Genomic DNA, 17208 nt, shown 5'->3' with positions numbered 1-17208 from the left:
ACGTCAAACATAGGATTGGTGTGGTATTAGAGAGGGAATCTTTGCCAACTTTTTGGTTGTCAGGAATATGCCAAAAAAATACATAGGTTGGTCTCCGACTGTAATGAGAGCGTATAACTGTCCAAATGTCCGTCTAGCTCTCTTACAGTCAGAGTACTCGGGCTAGTTTCTATATAGCCTTAGTGGCTATAACATTTTTATTAATATCAGCAGGCCCGTGGATTTTTGTATGTAACTTTGCCTGCCTGGGGGACACATACCCTGAAAAGGACAACACCAGTATATTGGTTTAAACAAACACATCCTCTAAACCAGGCCGGAGTACTCCTAGATACGATAACGTAGCGCTGACATCGACACGGTCTTCTGTAACCGAGACGTAGGCGAAAGTTTCCGTTACAATACCGTAACTAAAGTACTCCCATTTTACACAAAAAACACTACTTTTGCATGGGCCAGAATTACCACAAACAAGTCTTCAATGTCAACAAGTTACACATGTTTACAAAGTACATGATCTCCCTTGTCACTTCAGTCAAATAGTTCCCACTTCTTAGCTGTCTGCCATGAAATAATCACAGTCAAACAGCAGACTACTTGCGCGGTCAAATTTCCGGGAAGATAACTGTAATCTGAGGCCAGTTGAATCTCGTGTTTGTTGTCGTTTGTGGTTAAATCCAGGTCATCCATAATAAGAAACGTAACAAATGGCGACGAGGATGTCTTATCGACATACCGATTTGGGAGGAATTGCTCCATTCGAGTGTAACGGCGAAGCGTCGAAAATAGGACCACGTTGGAAACGATGGAAACGAGCTTTCGAACTGTATGTAGAGGGAAAAGGAGTGACAAATAATGCTCAGAAAAAGGCTCTTTTGTTACACTGTGCTGGGATGGATGTTCAGGACATATTTTATATGCTTGACGAAGGCGAGGGACAAAATGTGTATGCAAAAGCAATGTCGGCGTTGGATCAACATTTCATTCTGCAGGTTAACAGTACGTATGGAAGACCCATTTTTCGAAGTATGTCACAAAAAGACTCAGAAACAGTAGAACAATTTATTACTAGACTAAGACAACAAGCAGCAACGTGAATTTGGAGACAAATTAAATCATTAAATAGTTGACCAAGTTATCGAAAAAGGCCGGTCTCATAATTTGAGAAGGAAGTTACTGGAAAAGGGAAGAACACTTAATCTGGAGCAACTGTGTGAGATTGGCAGGGCAACGGAATTGTCAGAAGAACAAGCCCAAAGTATTGAAGGTATGAAAACAGAAGTTAATAGAATTCAAGTGAGAAAGATGAGTCATCAGAAACCCGAAGTTCAAGGGAGGAAAGGTATTGAGGATATCAAGCCAGAAGTTACGTGTTATCGATGTGGTAGGGTTTGTCATATCAGTATCAGTAATAAAGAATGCAGAAAATGTCACAGAATGGGACATTTTGAGAAAGTATGCAAAACCAAATCAAGAAAACAGGAACATAGTAGTACATCTAGGCAGAAATTATAGGTTGCATAGTACCAAAGAAGAGAGTACCGTGTCGAGGTTCGACGTGCACCGTCAAATATTTACGGAGTAAAAAAAGCTGTGGGTGTGATTGGTAGTAATATGTGACATTGATTATTTGTGCAAATACTATTATCCATTGACAATAAATAAATACACTTTTATTTGTTATACAGTTGTTATGCAGTATATACCAGAGGTTGAAACTAATGCGGGGTACCCCCAAAAATGGAACTGCAATTTTCAGCAAAAATTACGGTTGCTATTAAAAACATAAATTAAATCTCTTAAATGATACGTGAACCCCCATTTTCTTGCAGCTAGATTAGATGTGAGGTGCCACACTTTCTATTGCTGTACTTCCTGGGTGTGTTGAAACGCTGCTTATATCAGTTTTATTAGTAAACGTTAACATTATCGGCAATAGCAATTGATTTGGTCTAATGGAACCTGAAGCTTCGGCCAGGAGCAGATCGTGATATGGAATACAAGTGCAGATCATGTCACGGATGTCAGTTAGTTAGTCAACCAGAACATCCGGAACCTATCGAGTCAACAAAATTGCCGTCAGAACCATGGCAGGCATTAGCAGCAGACTTACTGGGACCATTACCAGATGGGAGTTACATATTTGTGGTAGTGGATTACTATAGTCGTTATTTCGAGATAGACATTTTGAAAACAACTACTTCAGAAAAACTGATAGAAAGCATGGAACGGGTGTTTTGCACACATGGGTATCCGGAAACGCTGAAAACTGATAATGGTGAACATTTCGTGTCCAAAGAATTTGAAGCATATTTGTCTGATCATGATATTGAGCATAAAAGAACGACTCCATTGTGGCCTCAAGCCAACGGAGAAGTGGAAAGACAAAATCGTACTTTGCTGAAAGTCATGCAGATTGCACAAGCTGAGAGAAAAAAATTGGAAACTAAAACTTCATCAATTCTTACTAGCATACGGATCAACTCCTCACAGTACAACAGGAGTAAGTCCATCAGAGTTGATGTATGGAAGAAATATTCGTACTAAAATGCCACAACTGAAGTTGAACTATTCAAATGTTGATTTACAGGTAGAAGATCGTGATCGGGAAAATAAACAGAACAGGAAAGATTATTTGGATACTAGAAGAGGAGCTCGTAACAGTGAAATCTCGCCAGGAGATATCGTTTGGATTAAACAGAAATGGGAAAACAAACTTTCAACACGATTTGCAAATATTCCTTTCAAGGTAATTGATAAATGTGGTAACCAGATCACTGTACGGTCACCAGGAGGAGTACAGTACAAACGCAATGTTTCACATGTTCACAAATATTGTGGAGATCCCAATTTCGCTCAACAGGAGGAGCAGCCCGAGGTTTACATTCCAGGATACAGTGATGAGGGAAATGATGTTTCGATTAACGAGCCAAATGGGAAAGACAATTCAGTTGATGTGAGATCACCTAGACCACAACGAAAGAAGAAAATGCCAAGTTATTTGAAAGATTATAAGTTAGCTGAATAACGGGGAGACGTGTGAAGGGCAGAATAATCCCTGTCTCACCAGAGAGGTATTTGGGTAGTCTTCCCAAACCTCATTAGGGTTTCATTAGTAGTAAGACAATAGTATTTGAGTTGGTGTTTATTTTTGCGTTACTATTCAATTTTGAAGTGCAACTACTGTTAATACAAGAAAATTAGGATGGAAGTGTTATTTCGTTTATAATTATAAGAACATAACGAACATTAACATTCTGTGAAATTGAAAAAGTGGGATAAGAATAATTAACTACTATATACTTTTATTTCGAACAAAGGGAGGAATGTAGTGTATTGCACAGTTCGAATCGGTATTGTGTTACGGCCCGAATTGGTGGTCTGTTCAGGTGATTGTGAATTGGTTGTTATGCTTTACATCCGGTTTCCGGGGAATACAAGTTGTGAGTCGAATCTCGTGTTTGTTGTCGTTTGTGGTTAAATCCGGGTCATCCATAATAAGAAACGTAACAGAAATTTTCTCAATTTTGGAGTGAAAATAAATGCTAATATATGTTGGTTCGCAATGGTGTATGTCGTTAGTGCCAACGAGAACCCGTTCTATTTGCAATCTTCGTTTGAAGTTGGACAATTTAACGTTGGTTTCAATGGCAAATGACATCTGTGTAGTGAGACCTTAAGTGTTGAAGGGGCTGGACATAACCCAGTGGTAGAACATTAGACTGATGCACAGTCGGTCTAGGATCAATCCCAACCCGTGGGCCCATTAGCTAGTATTAAACTAAATAACTTCCGGCTGGGTCAAAGTTGGAGGTGCAGCGACCTTTTAATAGAGCAGTTAATACCACAAGTCCTGGGATTGGTAATAAATTTATTCAATTTTATTTCATCTAGTACCACTGTGTCAAGTAACCTTGTGCTTGAAACATGTATGGGGTACCTGTAAAAAAAGAACTTGCACTGGGGTAGTCGTAGACGGTACCTGTACATATCTGAAAATAGCAGCTTCACCCCCACCCCATTTTTTCTGATTCACTTTAATGGTGAGGGATGGTACTATTTATATCCGTGGTGTATATGTCGATTAATACGCAGCATATACGAGTTTTAGCCACATATGTTACTATTGTCATCTATGGGATTTCATTTGGTTGTATAAACCCATTAGGCTATTTCGCGTTAATACCTTCCAGAGTTTATGGTTAGGAAAATGATGATGGACACACAACAGAAACAAATGACATATTAAAGTGCTGAAGGGGCAGGACATATGCTCGTCGTAAAGGTTAGGACTCTCTACACAGTTGACATCCACTATAGTTCCTAACTGTGACATTGGTTGTTGTTCACATATTCACTTCTAGTAATTGGGGAAGAATTAAAACAATTGGTTTTTTTCAGTTATAAGCCTTCTTATTAGATTTCGCCCATGTTATGTTGTAATATTGTGCATTGACTTTTTGCGACATGGGTGTATAGTATAAGAGCCGGTGGTTGTTAATGGATTCCTGAACAAGCTGTTCGGACCGGTACTACAGCCAGATGTGGTCATATAGCTAAAGATGGAGACTGAAATGTTCTCAATTTTGGAGTGAAAAATAAATGCTTATATAATGTCTGTTCGCAAATGTTTATGTTGTTAGTGCCAACGAGAACCCGTTCTATTGCCAATTTTCATTTAAAGTTGGTCAATTTAACATGGATTTCGATAGTAGATGACATCTGTGTAATAAGACCATACCTCAAAATGTGTGTGTGTAGCCAATACATTGGTTATACATATTTTAAGTTCTCTGGGACCTGCATGGATTCAGTATAAGAAAATACGTACCTTGGTAAGCTGCCGGCTTGGAACTATTCTAAAATGTTAAAAAAATATTGGCATTTAATTTCAAACGTCTAGCAACTTTCGATAATAAAAATGTAGAAAACAAGCTAATTGACTTATTATTAACATTTTTGGAAGAAAAAAAAAAAGAGAAAAAAGAAGACGATTTCAGTTTGAATAGTAACACCATCAACTCACTTTTATAAAATGCTGGAAATCCATGTGTACGTAATGCGTGGTGCGTGGTGCGTAAACAACAGTTTGTACAGAAATCAATTGAAGCGCGTCCATGTGTACGCAATGCGTGATGCGTGTTGCGTAATGCGTTTATTCCTGAACTCCTCGGTGATCACGCAAACAATACGGACACAGGAAGTAGTGAAATCAGGCAGGACTTCATTGCAAAAAGGAAAAATATACTCGCCCAAAAAAGACAATTTTCTTATACATCTTTATTTTACAACCATTTCTTCGATTTAAGACCTTTACGAACTCTAAATTTCATATGGTGATTGTTATAGGTATGATACTTAGCGATAACATTACTGGGCACCGTGTCGTTGAAGTCAGTATCTGTTATGACCGCCACGGGCCTGAATAACTGCTCTGCACCGCCTGTGTAAGTTGACTGTATAAGTGTCTGTATTCGAACCTGTGGTATTCTTGCCCATTTGTCTTGCAATCCATCCTAAAGTTGTTGAAGCGTTTGAGATGGTGGTTGTGACGTCGTCGCACTGGTCGATCAAGGTCATCCTAAAGATGCTCAATCAGGTTTAAATCTAGCGATCTCGATGGCCATGGTAGCAAATTTATGTTCATCCATGGTGACACGTGCTGTATGAAGCCTGGCATTATCCTGCTGGAACATTTCTCTGTGTACGTCAATAACAGAAAGAAGGTGACGCTGAAGGGTTTCATCTCGGTAGCGTATGGCGGTAAGATTTCCTTCGATGTGCACCAAAACTGTTTCTACGGGCGTAGGATATCACTCACGCTGACTATGACACTGCCCCCACCAAATCTGTCTACTTCCACAACCAATCTGATTAAAATTATCTCTACTGGTCTCGCCAGTAGATCTAACAGCATTGCGTGGACTCCCATGTCCAGGTGACATTTCATCTATACATAACAATTTAAATATCGACCAATTACACTTCACCTTTTATAACGTTATTCGGGACATACACATTCTAAAACTATCGGTCGAGACTATTTATGCAAGAGGCGAACTTGTTGGTCTATTTCAACATTGAAAAAAACTCGGGAAAAGTGCAATAATAAACTCTGTATTGTATACTAGTATAAACAGATGTTATGGCTACACCATCACGGGTTTTTTTTTTTTTGTCTTGAAACGAATTTTATATAAAATTTTATATTGAAATTAGTTTCCGGCATACTTCGTAATTCACCCGAATCATTTCGTATATTTTCGGCATAAACCCGAATGTTTTCAAATTCTTTTCAAATCACTGGCATGATTTTGTAAGTAAGGTTTTGATTGGTCGAATGAAAGGTCAACTGGACATGAGCTCCAACGGGCTGCTGTTAGATCCACATGTAATAATGGAGCTAATTTTAATTAGATTGTTCCACAACGCAACTAGGGGTGAATCGCTCATTTCTACGTCTATGAATACGCAATTCTTCCATCTTTTCTGTGCAACAAAAAACGCGACTCGTCGCTATACCAGATCCTCTGCCAGTTTCTCAAATTCCAGTTCTGGAGATTTACACAGCACTGAACACGTAAACGTCGATGTTGACGTTTCAATACAGCACGAATATATGGCTTTCTTGCTCGTAGTCCGAACTCACGGAGTCGGTTGTGTATTCTTTGCGCGGATACCCTACGTAAACCAGGCACATTGGCAGCAGTTTCTGTTGCTTTGACAGTCCGATGACGTAGATGGAAAACTCGGATGTGCCTATCCTGACCTGTAGCAGCGATACGTCGTCTACCAGACTGTGGTCGATCGTTGTTGTTGATACCTTTCCCATCGACGTGAAAATGACGCGCAACTGCTGACCGAGACTCATCAGACTCCAAACGTCCAATGGCAATGTTTTGAGATTCTTGGTCCAGTCTTGGCATATCGAAATGTGCTCAGATAGCAACCAACTTTAAATGTTTCACCAATACCCAATAACATCGCTGATGATTTCCTCAATTTCCACGTGCGTGTTGCTTGCACACTTTCCATACGCAATTTGCAAGCAAATGTTATGAAACTCAATGTGCTGAACACTTCATAATTATTCAAATTGTGCGTTTTGGCAGTAGATTGTATTCTCAAACCAAATAACAGTAACATGTTAAAGATTAAATACTATTTCAACGAGTAACTTCAAAATAATTGATATTCCTAAAAACTATCACCTATGCGTTTCCTATTTCGGAGAGTATATTACAGACAAAAACCAATAACATCCAACTAAAATATAAATGTGTTTGGATTGATTATGTATCATGCAGTTTAGTATACTTTGGAATACTGTAGGTGTCCTTTTTAAAAGTTACATCCCCTCACCCTAGAAAAATCACGCAAATACCACAGATATATTACATGTTTTATGTTACGTAATTATAATTCCAAGTATTTTACATTTATCTTATGTGTAATGTTTAAAAGAGTAGATAATAACTTAGAATCCTGTTTGTAATCTTCCAAAAGGACAAACAAGCTTCACGCATATGAATATATACACATACATGGAAACGGTCAAAACGCAGTACGCACTACTCACTACGCATCACGCGCACATAGAAATAAAAACAAGATGTGAAATATGCAGTGCAGCTTTTTACAGACTGTTAATGGATTGTGAAGATAAAGAATACAGGACTACATTTCAACACTGGACGTAAGCTGTACGGGAGAACATGGAGGTGAACTGTCGCGCCACCTAAAAGCGGAAGATTAAAATGAGCGAAGTAAGTGATAATTTTCGCCAACTACTGATAGGCGCGGAAAAATTAGGGAAGGGGGAGGTAGGGGCGAGTGCTTCCCCCCAATATTTAGAAAGATGTTTTATTTAACGACGCACTCAACACATTTATTTACGGTTATATGGCGTCACACATGGTTAAGAAGCATATAGATATTGAGAGGAAACCCGCTGTCGCCAGACAGGATAGCACACACCACGGCCTTTGACATACCAATCGTGGTGCGCTGGCTTGAATGAAAAATACCCCCCAATATCTGATGCTGGACATATTTTTATTATTATTAAAATTTTTTTTTGGGGGGTGGGGGGCATACATCCTGTGTACTGGCCTGGTAATAATAATTTTAAAAACAAAATAATAATTAAAAAATAACAATAATAATAACTAAATAATTACACAAATAAACCTGAAATAAAACCGACAAGAAAACTAAAATAATTTTAAAATAAAAAATAATGATAAATAAATTAATTAAAAAATAATAATAATACAATATATATATGTAAACCAAAAAACCACAATCGATCTTTGAATTTTATTTTATTACTATTTATAATTATTATTTTATCAAATTATTATTATTATTATTATTATTATTATTATTTAGTTCACTTTTGTTTCTTAGTTTGTTATGATGATTTTTTTAATAAATATAATATAAATTAATATATGTTTTCTAAGTTCGGCGTTATTTATGTCCATACCTCGCGGGTTTAAATATGTGTCTTATGAATCTTCTGAATTTCTCCATTTTTATTATTACCAGAACAGAACAATAACGCTATTGAACGTCATCACTATTGTTTATCCGAGCAACCGACTACGTAACTAACGGCGCTCAAGCGACGTCACTGTCACGTGGTTTTTAAATTGACACTCAGTTTAAGAGCGGGAAGGGTGTAATGAGGGTATTTACCTCCCTCCCCCCAGCCGTCCAATACTTTGCTGCTACTTTCCAACTACCGTATACGCAAATATTTTCGCGAATACAATATACCGCGAAAATCGCGAACACGTTGTTAGCACCGCGAATTTAATTACGCGCGAACTTATTTCCGATTTGGTATATTATTATTTACGTTATAATATATAGTCTTCTCTCTACACGCCCAACCCATATCAGAATCAAGCAGTCAGAGGTCCGCAAGGTCACGTGATTTTGAAAAACCTGCCTGGTCATATAGATTTGATCCAAATGACCCACATTTGGGTGCAAGTCAATTGTTACGTAATCTCAGTTTTGTTTGTTTTCTTTGTAACCTTAAATGGAAGTTTGTGAGTATCATCAATAATGAAAAGTTATTTCTTATAATATTTGCGTTTTTCAATGTTCTGTATCGCATGTGCGTGTTCCATCGATAACATGACAATAGTCTTATCAGAGATGCATACAACATTGACGTCTCACTGGCTATCCAGAGATCGGGCCCGAGACCAATCTAATTAAAATTAGCTCCACTATTACATGATGATGATGATAACTAGTTTAACGTGCCCATATACCACTAGGGTTTCGAACACGCCCATCCCGAATCCGACTCCGATAAGATCGGTGGCCTGACTCGGGATGGAGTAGGGGGGGGGTTGAAAATGGGCAGAATTTTGAAAATAGCAATTAGTAAAAAAGTTAATAGAATCAATAAAAAATTAAAAAAGGTTACAAGCCAAAAGTAAAAAAGAATTGACTGCTCGGCCGAATATTTATATAATTTGGAGCATTTTAGAAGGACAGTCCAAAATTAAATAAGAGAAAGAAGAGAGGATCGGACTATTTAATAATATACTCTTCAAAAAAAGAAACGCAAAAGGGTACAAATGGGTTATAACTCCGATTGTATGTTTCCTACCGGTTCATGCTTTGTGAATATAAGGTTATTGCATGTCCCAAACACATTCCCACGGTTACATTCGATAAAACGCAGCTACTGTACAATAAAGTTCCAAAATGTGAATATTCGCAAAAACGCAGCCACGTGCAAACCATGTCACCACTGCACGTGCGTTGTCTGCACGTGCAACATGAACACCGACAGTATAAAAGTGCAGGGTGTTCGCTTGCCTGGCCTCTGTATCTGGCCGACAGTTGACAATCCAGGACATGCCACGTCTCAGTGAACCGCAGAGAAACAATGCCATCGGCCGACTAGACGCAGGCGAATCCAGAACGGCCGTTGCCAGGGCATTCCATGTGTCCCCAAGCACCATCTCCAGACTGTGGGACCGTTACCAGCAACATGGATCAACACGTGACCTCCCTAGATCCGGTCGACCACGGGTCACTACCCCCGGGCAGGACCGCTACATCCGGGTACGCCACCTTCGGGAACGATTGACTACTGCCACCTCCACAGCCGCAGCAATACCAGGTTTGCGCAGGATATCCGACCAGACCGTACGGAACCGCCTACGTGAGGTAGGAATTCGTGCCAGACGTCCAGTTCGAGGTGTCATCTTAACACCACAACACCGTCGACTCCGACTGCAGTGGTGCCAGATTCATCGACAATGGCCTCAACTGCGATGGAGACAGGTGTGGTTCAGTGACGAGTCCCGATTTCTGCTCCGACGTCATGATGGAAGATGTCGCGTGTATAGGTGTCGTGGTGAACGTTATGCGGCAAACTGCGTGCAGGAAGTGGACAGATTCGGCGGGGGTAGTGTCATGGTGTGGGCAGCCATCTCACACACTGGCAGAACTGACCTGGTCCACGTGCAGGGCAACCTGAATGCACAGGGCTACATTGACCAGATCCTCCGGCCACACATCGTTCCAGTTATGGCCAACGCCAACGCAGTGTTCCAACATGACAACGCCAGGCCTCACACAGCACGTCTCACAACGGCTTTCCTACAGAACAACAACATTAATGTCCTTCCTTGGCCATCGACATCACCGGATTTGAACCCAATTGAGCATCTATGGGACGAGTTGGACCGACGCCTCCGACAGCGACAACCACAGCCCCAGACCCTGCCCGAGCTGGCAGCAGCCTTGCAGGCCGAGTGGGCCACCATCCCCCGGGACGTCATCCGTACTCTGGTTGCTTCAATGGGCAGGCGGTGCCAGGCAGTTGTCAACACACGCGGAGGCCACACCCGGTATTGACTCCAGATGACCTTGACCTTGGTGGTGTGTCCTATCACTTACTCACAATGGACTAGAGTGAATTGTGAACAATCCTGCAACATTTGGTAATTATCGGACTCACCATTCAATAATTAAATCAATTCTCCAAATGTTACGACCATGTGGTTTTGCGTTTCTTCTTTTGAAGAGTATATATACTACATGCTAACTTTTCAGCAAGAAGAACATGTCTGTGCCCTCGTCACCAGAACATGGCTCTGAAATTACGGAGTTTGAGGCAATCTGGGATTCAGTCTTCAAAAAACCCAGATGTATTCAATGATGACGAACATATCGCGTGTGAAATTGATGCGAAATGTTCAGAATCCGTCAAGTTTATAAATTGGAAGAAAGTAAAAGATGGAGAAAAGCTGAGATGGAAAGAGGTAGAAGAAACAGTACCAAAAACGAAATTCAAAGAAACATTTATGTCAGAATTATCAACATTTAGACAGCACGTAAAACGTGTACAAATACAGTATGCAGAGATGAAACGATTACGAATGAATCTTCAAGCAGGACATGCACTTGTATGGATGGATTTTGCGGAGAATTTTCTTTGTTCGTCAGTAGAGGAAATTCAGTCAGCATACTGGAACAGCACAATGGTCACGCTACATACTATTGTAGTCTACTTTCCAGATGACCATAGCAAGAAATTGCAAAGCTTTGTTGCACTTTCAGATCTGATGCACCATAACTCGACAGCAGTGTATGCAGTTCTAAGAAAATTATTACCTATTCTGAAGAAAGAGTACCCGCAAATCGCAACTGTACATTATCTAACAGATTCACCAACAAGTCAGTATAGAAACAAATTTATTTTCCAGATCCTACAATACCATTTTCTTGAGTTCGGATTGGAAGCAAGATGGAATTATTTAGAATCTGGTCATGGCAAAGGGCCATGTGACGGGTTGGGTGGCAGTGTGAAACGATCAGCAGATATGGCTGTAAAGCAAGGAAAATGTAGCATTCAAGGAGCCCAAGATTTTTATGCATGGGGTCTGTCAAATGAGGAAAACGGAAGCAAGGTGAAATATTTCCTTTACTCACATGATGAATATGACGCAGCAGCAAAAGCTATGGAGAAGAGGCCAATGGTAATTCATGGTACACTGAAGCTACACGCAGTGGTACCTGTATCAAACACATCGCTGTGCGTTCGAGAGCTCTCTTGCAATTGTCAGTCGTGCATTAGAGACCCAACCTCTACACCTTGTGAGGGATGGACAGTTCATCAGTTAAAGACAAAACAGACAAAAGCATCAATCCAGGACTCAAAAGAAAAAGACAAACAATCAAATACGTCAGTTGTCGAAGAGACCATAACACATACAGCTGATGAACAGTCAAATGCGTCGGTTGTCGAAGAAGCTATAACACATACAGTTGATCAATGGGTTGCTGCTGTTTACGATGGAAGCTGGTACATTGGAGTAATAACTGAAACTGACGAAAATGACTCCACGTGTTTAATAGAATTCATGACAAGATGTGGGAAGTACGAAAACCTTTTTAAATGGCCTCCAATTACAGACCAGATATGGGTAGCCAATGATAAAATCCTGCTACAGCTGGAACAACCACCCAGTGCTCTCGGGAAAACTAAGAGATGTTTTAAACTCGAAATGCAGGAGATTGAGAGGATTGATCGTTTATTTAGCTTGTAGACAGACCTAAAAAGAAAATGATGATTTGTTTATTATCTACAATGACAATGTTAACTATTTTATCAGGTTCTTTGTTAAATCTGTTTGTTACATTTGTTTTAAAATGTTTGCAATTACTATTTATTGGAATACACGTATGTACTGTTTTGACAAGTTACTGGTTACACAAGTAAACGGAATAATACATTTCGACGATAACATACGTAACAGCCCATTATACACAATGGATATTGTTTGTTTTGAAATAAAATGTAGAACAATATATAATTTGTGTCTGCATTACTATAATACCGGTTTCATGTTGTAGGTTTTTATTTATTATATAATTTTACTGACGTCCGTAATAAAATGAACTTTTCTTTAACGTCCGTAACGAAATGTGTTTCACTTCAAATGGATTGTATAAATATTTTGGTAAAGACAAATTCATGTTATAACAATCCACATGACACATCACACACTGAAATCAGCGAACAAATATGCTTTGTTGTTTGAAAGGACCCATTATTTCTTATTTTCAAAACGAAAGAGAAGTAAAATATTACACTTTATACAAATGAAAACATAATGTATCCTATCTCGTTTCTATTAAAACATGGATAAATATACCATACAGAGTTTATGGTTTCTTAAAAGTATGGCATCCAGTAAAGGGAAATCCAACTTCAATATTTTCATAACTTTATTTGAATAAAAATGGCATTGTTATTCACTTTTTATTAACGTCCGTAACGTGATAAGGTATATGTCATAGTCAAAACAAGTTATTTCGTAAACTATGACTATTAGGTGTGTAATTTTCAAGAATTGGGTTCTACATTGATAGTCCTTACTGAAAATAGTGCTTTCTTACCTATCCCATAATTTCCCATCCAGTCAAATTGTAACACTTGTCCTGGAATGGCTGTAATTTACAATTTTTACGTGATACCTCTGAGCACTGTTGTACTCTGACTGTGCGCCAATTTTTTTAAGCATTATATCTATCTGTGATAAATTTGTATCTGTGATATTTGTATTTTTACTCAGTCCTTGAATTTTTATATTGATGTTGATCATCACTTTATTTTTCCCATTACCATAGTTTGACACCCAATAGCCAATGCATTTTTCGTGCTTGGGTGTCGTTAAACATTCATTCATTCAATGTGGCATGTAATCGGAGGAGGGGATTTGTTTACCAAAATGAGTTACATGTTCTATTCCTACCCTCACTCCGAAAAAACAACAACAAAAAAACACCCAATAATTTTAATAATTATTTACCGTTATGCTACCCACAACTGATACTGCCCTCCCCCCTTTCCTCTGCCCCTTTTTCTGACCTTGGTATAAGGGTACGTCTATTCTTATCATCGGAACGAGTACTACAGTTGCCATGCCTTCACCCCCAGTATGGCCATTTTTGGAATAACCCTATAAATGTAGAACGGTATTATAGTGAATTACACGAACCTTGGAACAGAATACACACTGACCACCAGTGTGATGACTGTTTCTCCCATTTGATGATCCGTGCATTCCAGACGCCGGGGGGTGGGGTGGTGGTGGTAGCCGGGCTCAGTGGTAAAGAGCTCGCTTGTTGCGCGGTCGGACTGGGATCTATCTCCGTCGGTGGGCCCAGTGGCTATTTCTCTCGTTCCAGCCAGTGTACCACGACTGGTATATCAAAGGCTGTTGTATGGCTATCCTGTCTGGGATGATGCATATAAAAAATCCCTTGCTAAGACTATATATCAATATATATGTTTTGAGTCTGAGATGGTTGTTTATTTTATTTTTTATTTTTGGATGGGTGGGTGGTGGTGGAGGGGGTTAGGGGTTGGTGGGGCGAAGGATAAAGCCAGTAAAATGTGATATAGTATGTTTTTGGTCGGACAAGCAACTGTTCCCCCACCCACCCCAATCGACATCGCACATAAACCTGGTACTTCTGTTTTAATATTGATGACAGAAAAATGAAGTGCATGCTACATGAATGATCCAGTAGTAGCAGCGATGGTTTGTGGGAGTGTGGGGGGGGGGGGGGGGGGGGGGGGGGGGGGGGGGAGGGGGGGGTGGGGGGGGGGGGGGGGGGGGGGGGGGGGGGGGGGGCACTTTTTGGCAGCTTCCTACGCCACTGTTGGGGTAGCCTAATATTTTTTCTTTGCATTAATGGTTACTGGTTACACTGTGATTAATTTTTGAACAACTGGCCCGACAGGGCCGTAGCTAGGATTTTTTTGTTGGAGGGGGGCAGGGAGGGGCAACTGAATAGTTAATAGTTTGAAACTCCCTAAATGGTTAAGAAGAGAATGTTCTTTAAGTTTCTATAAAAAAATTCCAGATTTTTTCTGTGCCGTCCCCACCCCCCCACCACTAGCTACGGCCCTGCCCGATTTGCATGCTTGACAAATTCAACCGATTGTTATGTACATAGGTGGCATTCTGCAACAGTGTGACGTCATCTGATCACATCCCCCCCCCCCCCCACACACACACACACACACGATTAGACCATGCTGCTCGGTGAGATCAAACATTGAAACAAACGGAGTCCATGATTTTGTTTATTCAAATTATTGTAGTGACTTTTAAAAATCATCGGCCTCGGTGGCGTCGTGATTAGGTCATCGGTCTACGCTGGTAGGTACTGGGTTCGGATCCCAGTCGTGGCATGGGATTTATAATCCAGATACCGACTCCAAACCCTGAGTGAATGCTCCGCAAGGCTCATTGGGTAGGTGTAAACCACTTGCACCAACCAGTGATCCATAACTGGTTCAACAAAGGCCATGGTTTGTGCTATCCTGCCTGTGGGAAGCGCAAATAAAAGATCCTTTGCTGCCTGTCATAAAAGAGTAGCCTGTGTGGCGACAGCGGGTTTCCTAAAAAAAACAGTTTCAGAATGACCATATGTTTGACGTCCAATAGCCGATGATAAAATTAAAAAAATCAGTGTGCTCTAGTGGTGTCGTTAAATAAAACAAAACTTTACTTTTACTTTTGGAGCATTGGGTTAGAGATTAATTTAATTTAACATTAGTGCTTTTAAATGCACTTAATATCATATTTGCATGACATGTGGCTTCCAACAAAACGTATTCAATATTTATTGTTTGAAAATATAAAAAGTATATCTTAAGCTACATGCCCGTATAAAATTGCAACACCATAATTTCATTTACAAGTAGAAGAGGGAAAACAGGAAAATCAATAGTTAAAGTTTGTTTCTGTTTAACGACACTACTAGAGCACATTGATTATTAATCATTGGCTATTGGATGTCAAACATTTGGTAATTTTGATTTATTACACACCAGTGAAAGATATTGCTCATGTTACATCACTCAATATCTAACTATAGTGTAATATTGGCGTGATGTATGTGTAGATCATTTGCTGACCCAATTCGTATAAAAATAATGTGTAGTAGGTCTTGACATCTGCTTACTTTTGTGTTGCGGCTTGTTTGCAGTTGGTTTGTAATAAATAAAATACTAAAGTACATGTAGCTTACCATTTTCATGAAACTTGTGAACAGTGTTGGTATTTGACTCGCTTTCGCTCGTCGGGTACCAAAACTGTTCACACATTTGAGAGAGAAACCCACTGTCGCCACTTCATGGGCTACTCTTCGATTAGCAGCAAGGGATCTTTTATATGTGCCATACAGGCAGGATAACATCACGGCCTTTGATATACCAGTATACTGGCTGGAGCGAGAAACAGCCCAATGGGCCCACCGACTGAAATCGAACCCAGACCGACCGCGCATCAAGCGTACGCTTTACCACTTGGCTACGTCCTGGCCTTGCAGTTGTAAATAATGAACTGTAAGACATTCAAGTGTAATTTATCACAGGTGAGATTGCAGGTGTAATGAATGAACTGCAAGATATTCAAGTGTAATTTATCACAGGTGAGATTGCAGGTGTAATGAATGAACTGTAAGACATTCAAGTGTAATTTATCACATCTATAACAAATCTGTCACTTCCTGCATGCATGTGGCTGAGACAGGAAGGAATGTTTTATTTAATGACACACTCAACACATTTTATTTACGGTTGTATTGCATCAGACATACCTGTATGGTTAAGGAACACACATATTGAGAGAGGAAACCCGCTGTCGCCACTCCATGGACTACTTTTTTTTTATTAGCAGCAAGGGATCTTTTATATGCACCATCCCACAGACAGGGTAGTACATACCAAGGCCTTTGATATGCCAGTCGTGGTGCACTGGCTGGAACAAGAAATAGCACAATGCATGGGTCCACCGACGGGAATTGATCTCCGCCGACGGGAATTGCGGCTGAGACAGATACAAACATAAACTCGGGGTCTGTGAATAAATATTTTAATTATAAAGTCAAATTAGGACAATTTCAAGCTGAGATTTGAAATATATATATTCATGGCAAGTGTTTAAATTTCGAAGTTGTTATATCGTAACAACTCCCAATAACATTACACGATTATGATCATTTCCAATTGTCAATACAGCAAGACTATATACATGCACATGTAGATGACATATATTTTCATTGACAGTTAAACTTCGATAACTCAAAATTGAAGGGGATGATGAAATAAGTTTGAGTTTTCATAATTCAAATAGCACCCGTCGGTGGGTTTAC

General features: G+C 39.7%; 1 protein-coding gene across 1 annotated transcript; it reads left to right on the top strand.

Annotated features, from left to right (window-relative positions):
• The first annotated feature begins 1992 nt into the window (after window positions 1-1992).
• LOC121389738 (uncharacterized protein K02A2.6-like) lies at window positions 1993-2547 on the top strand. The gene has a single exon (XM_041521389.1). The coding sequence runs from the start codon at window positions 1993-1995 to the stop codon at window positions 2545-2547; it is 555 nt and encodes a 184-aa protein (XP_041377323.1).
• Window positions 2548-17208: the final 14661 nt, after the last annotated feature.

Source organism: Gigantopelta aegis, chromosome 15 (assembly GCF_016097555.1).
Source record: "Gigantopelta aegis isolate Gae_Host chromosome 15, Gae_host_genome, whole genome shotgun sequence".
In the NCBI taxonomy this organism is placed as follows: Eukaryota; Metazoa; Mollusca; class Gastropoda; order Neomphalida; family Peltospiridae; genus Gigantopelta; species Gigantopelta aegis.
This window is presented reverse-complemented; position numbering and strand designations above follow the sequence as displayed.

What these genes read in the sequence shown, in the direction of transcription:
- LOC121389738 (XM_041521389.1), top strand. Translation starts at nt 1,993, where the DNA reads ATGGAATACAAGTGCAGATCATGTCACGGATGTCAGTTAGTTAGTCAA.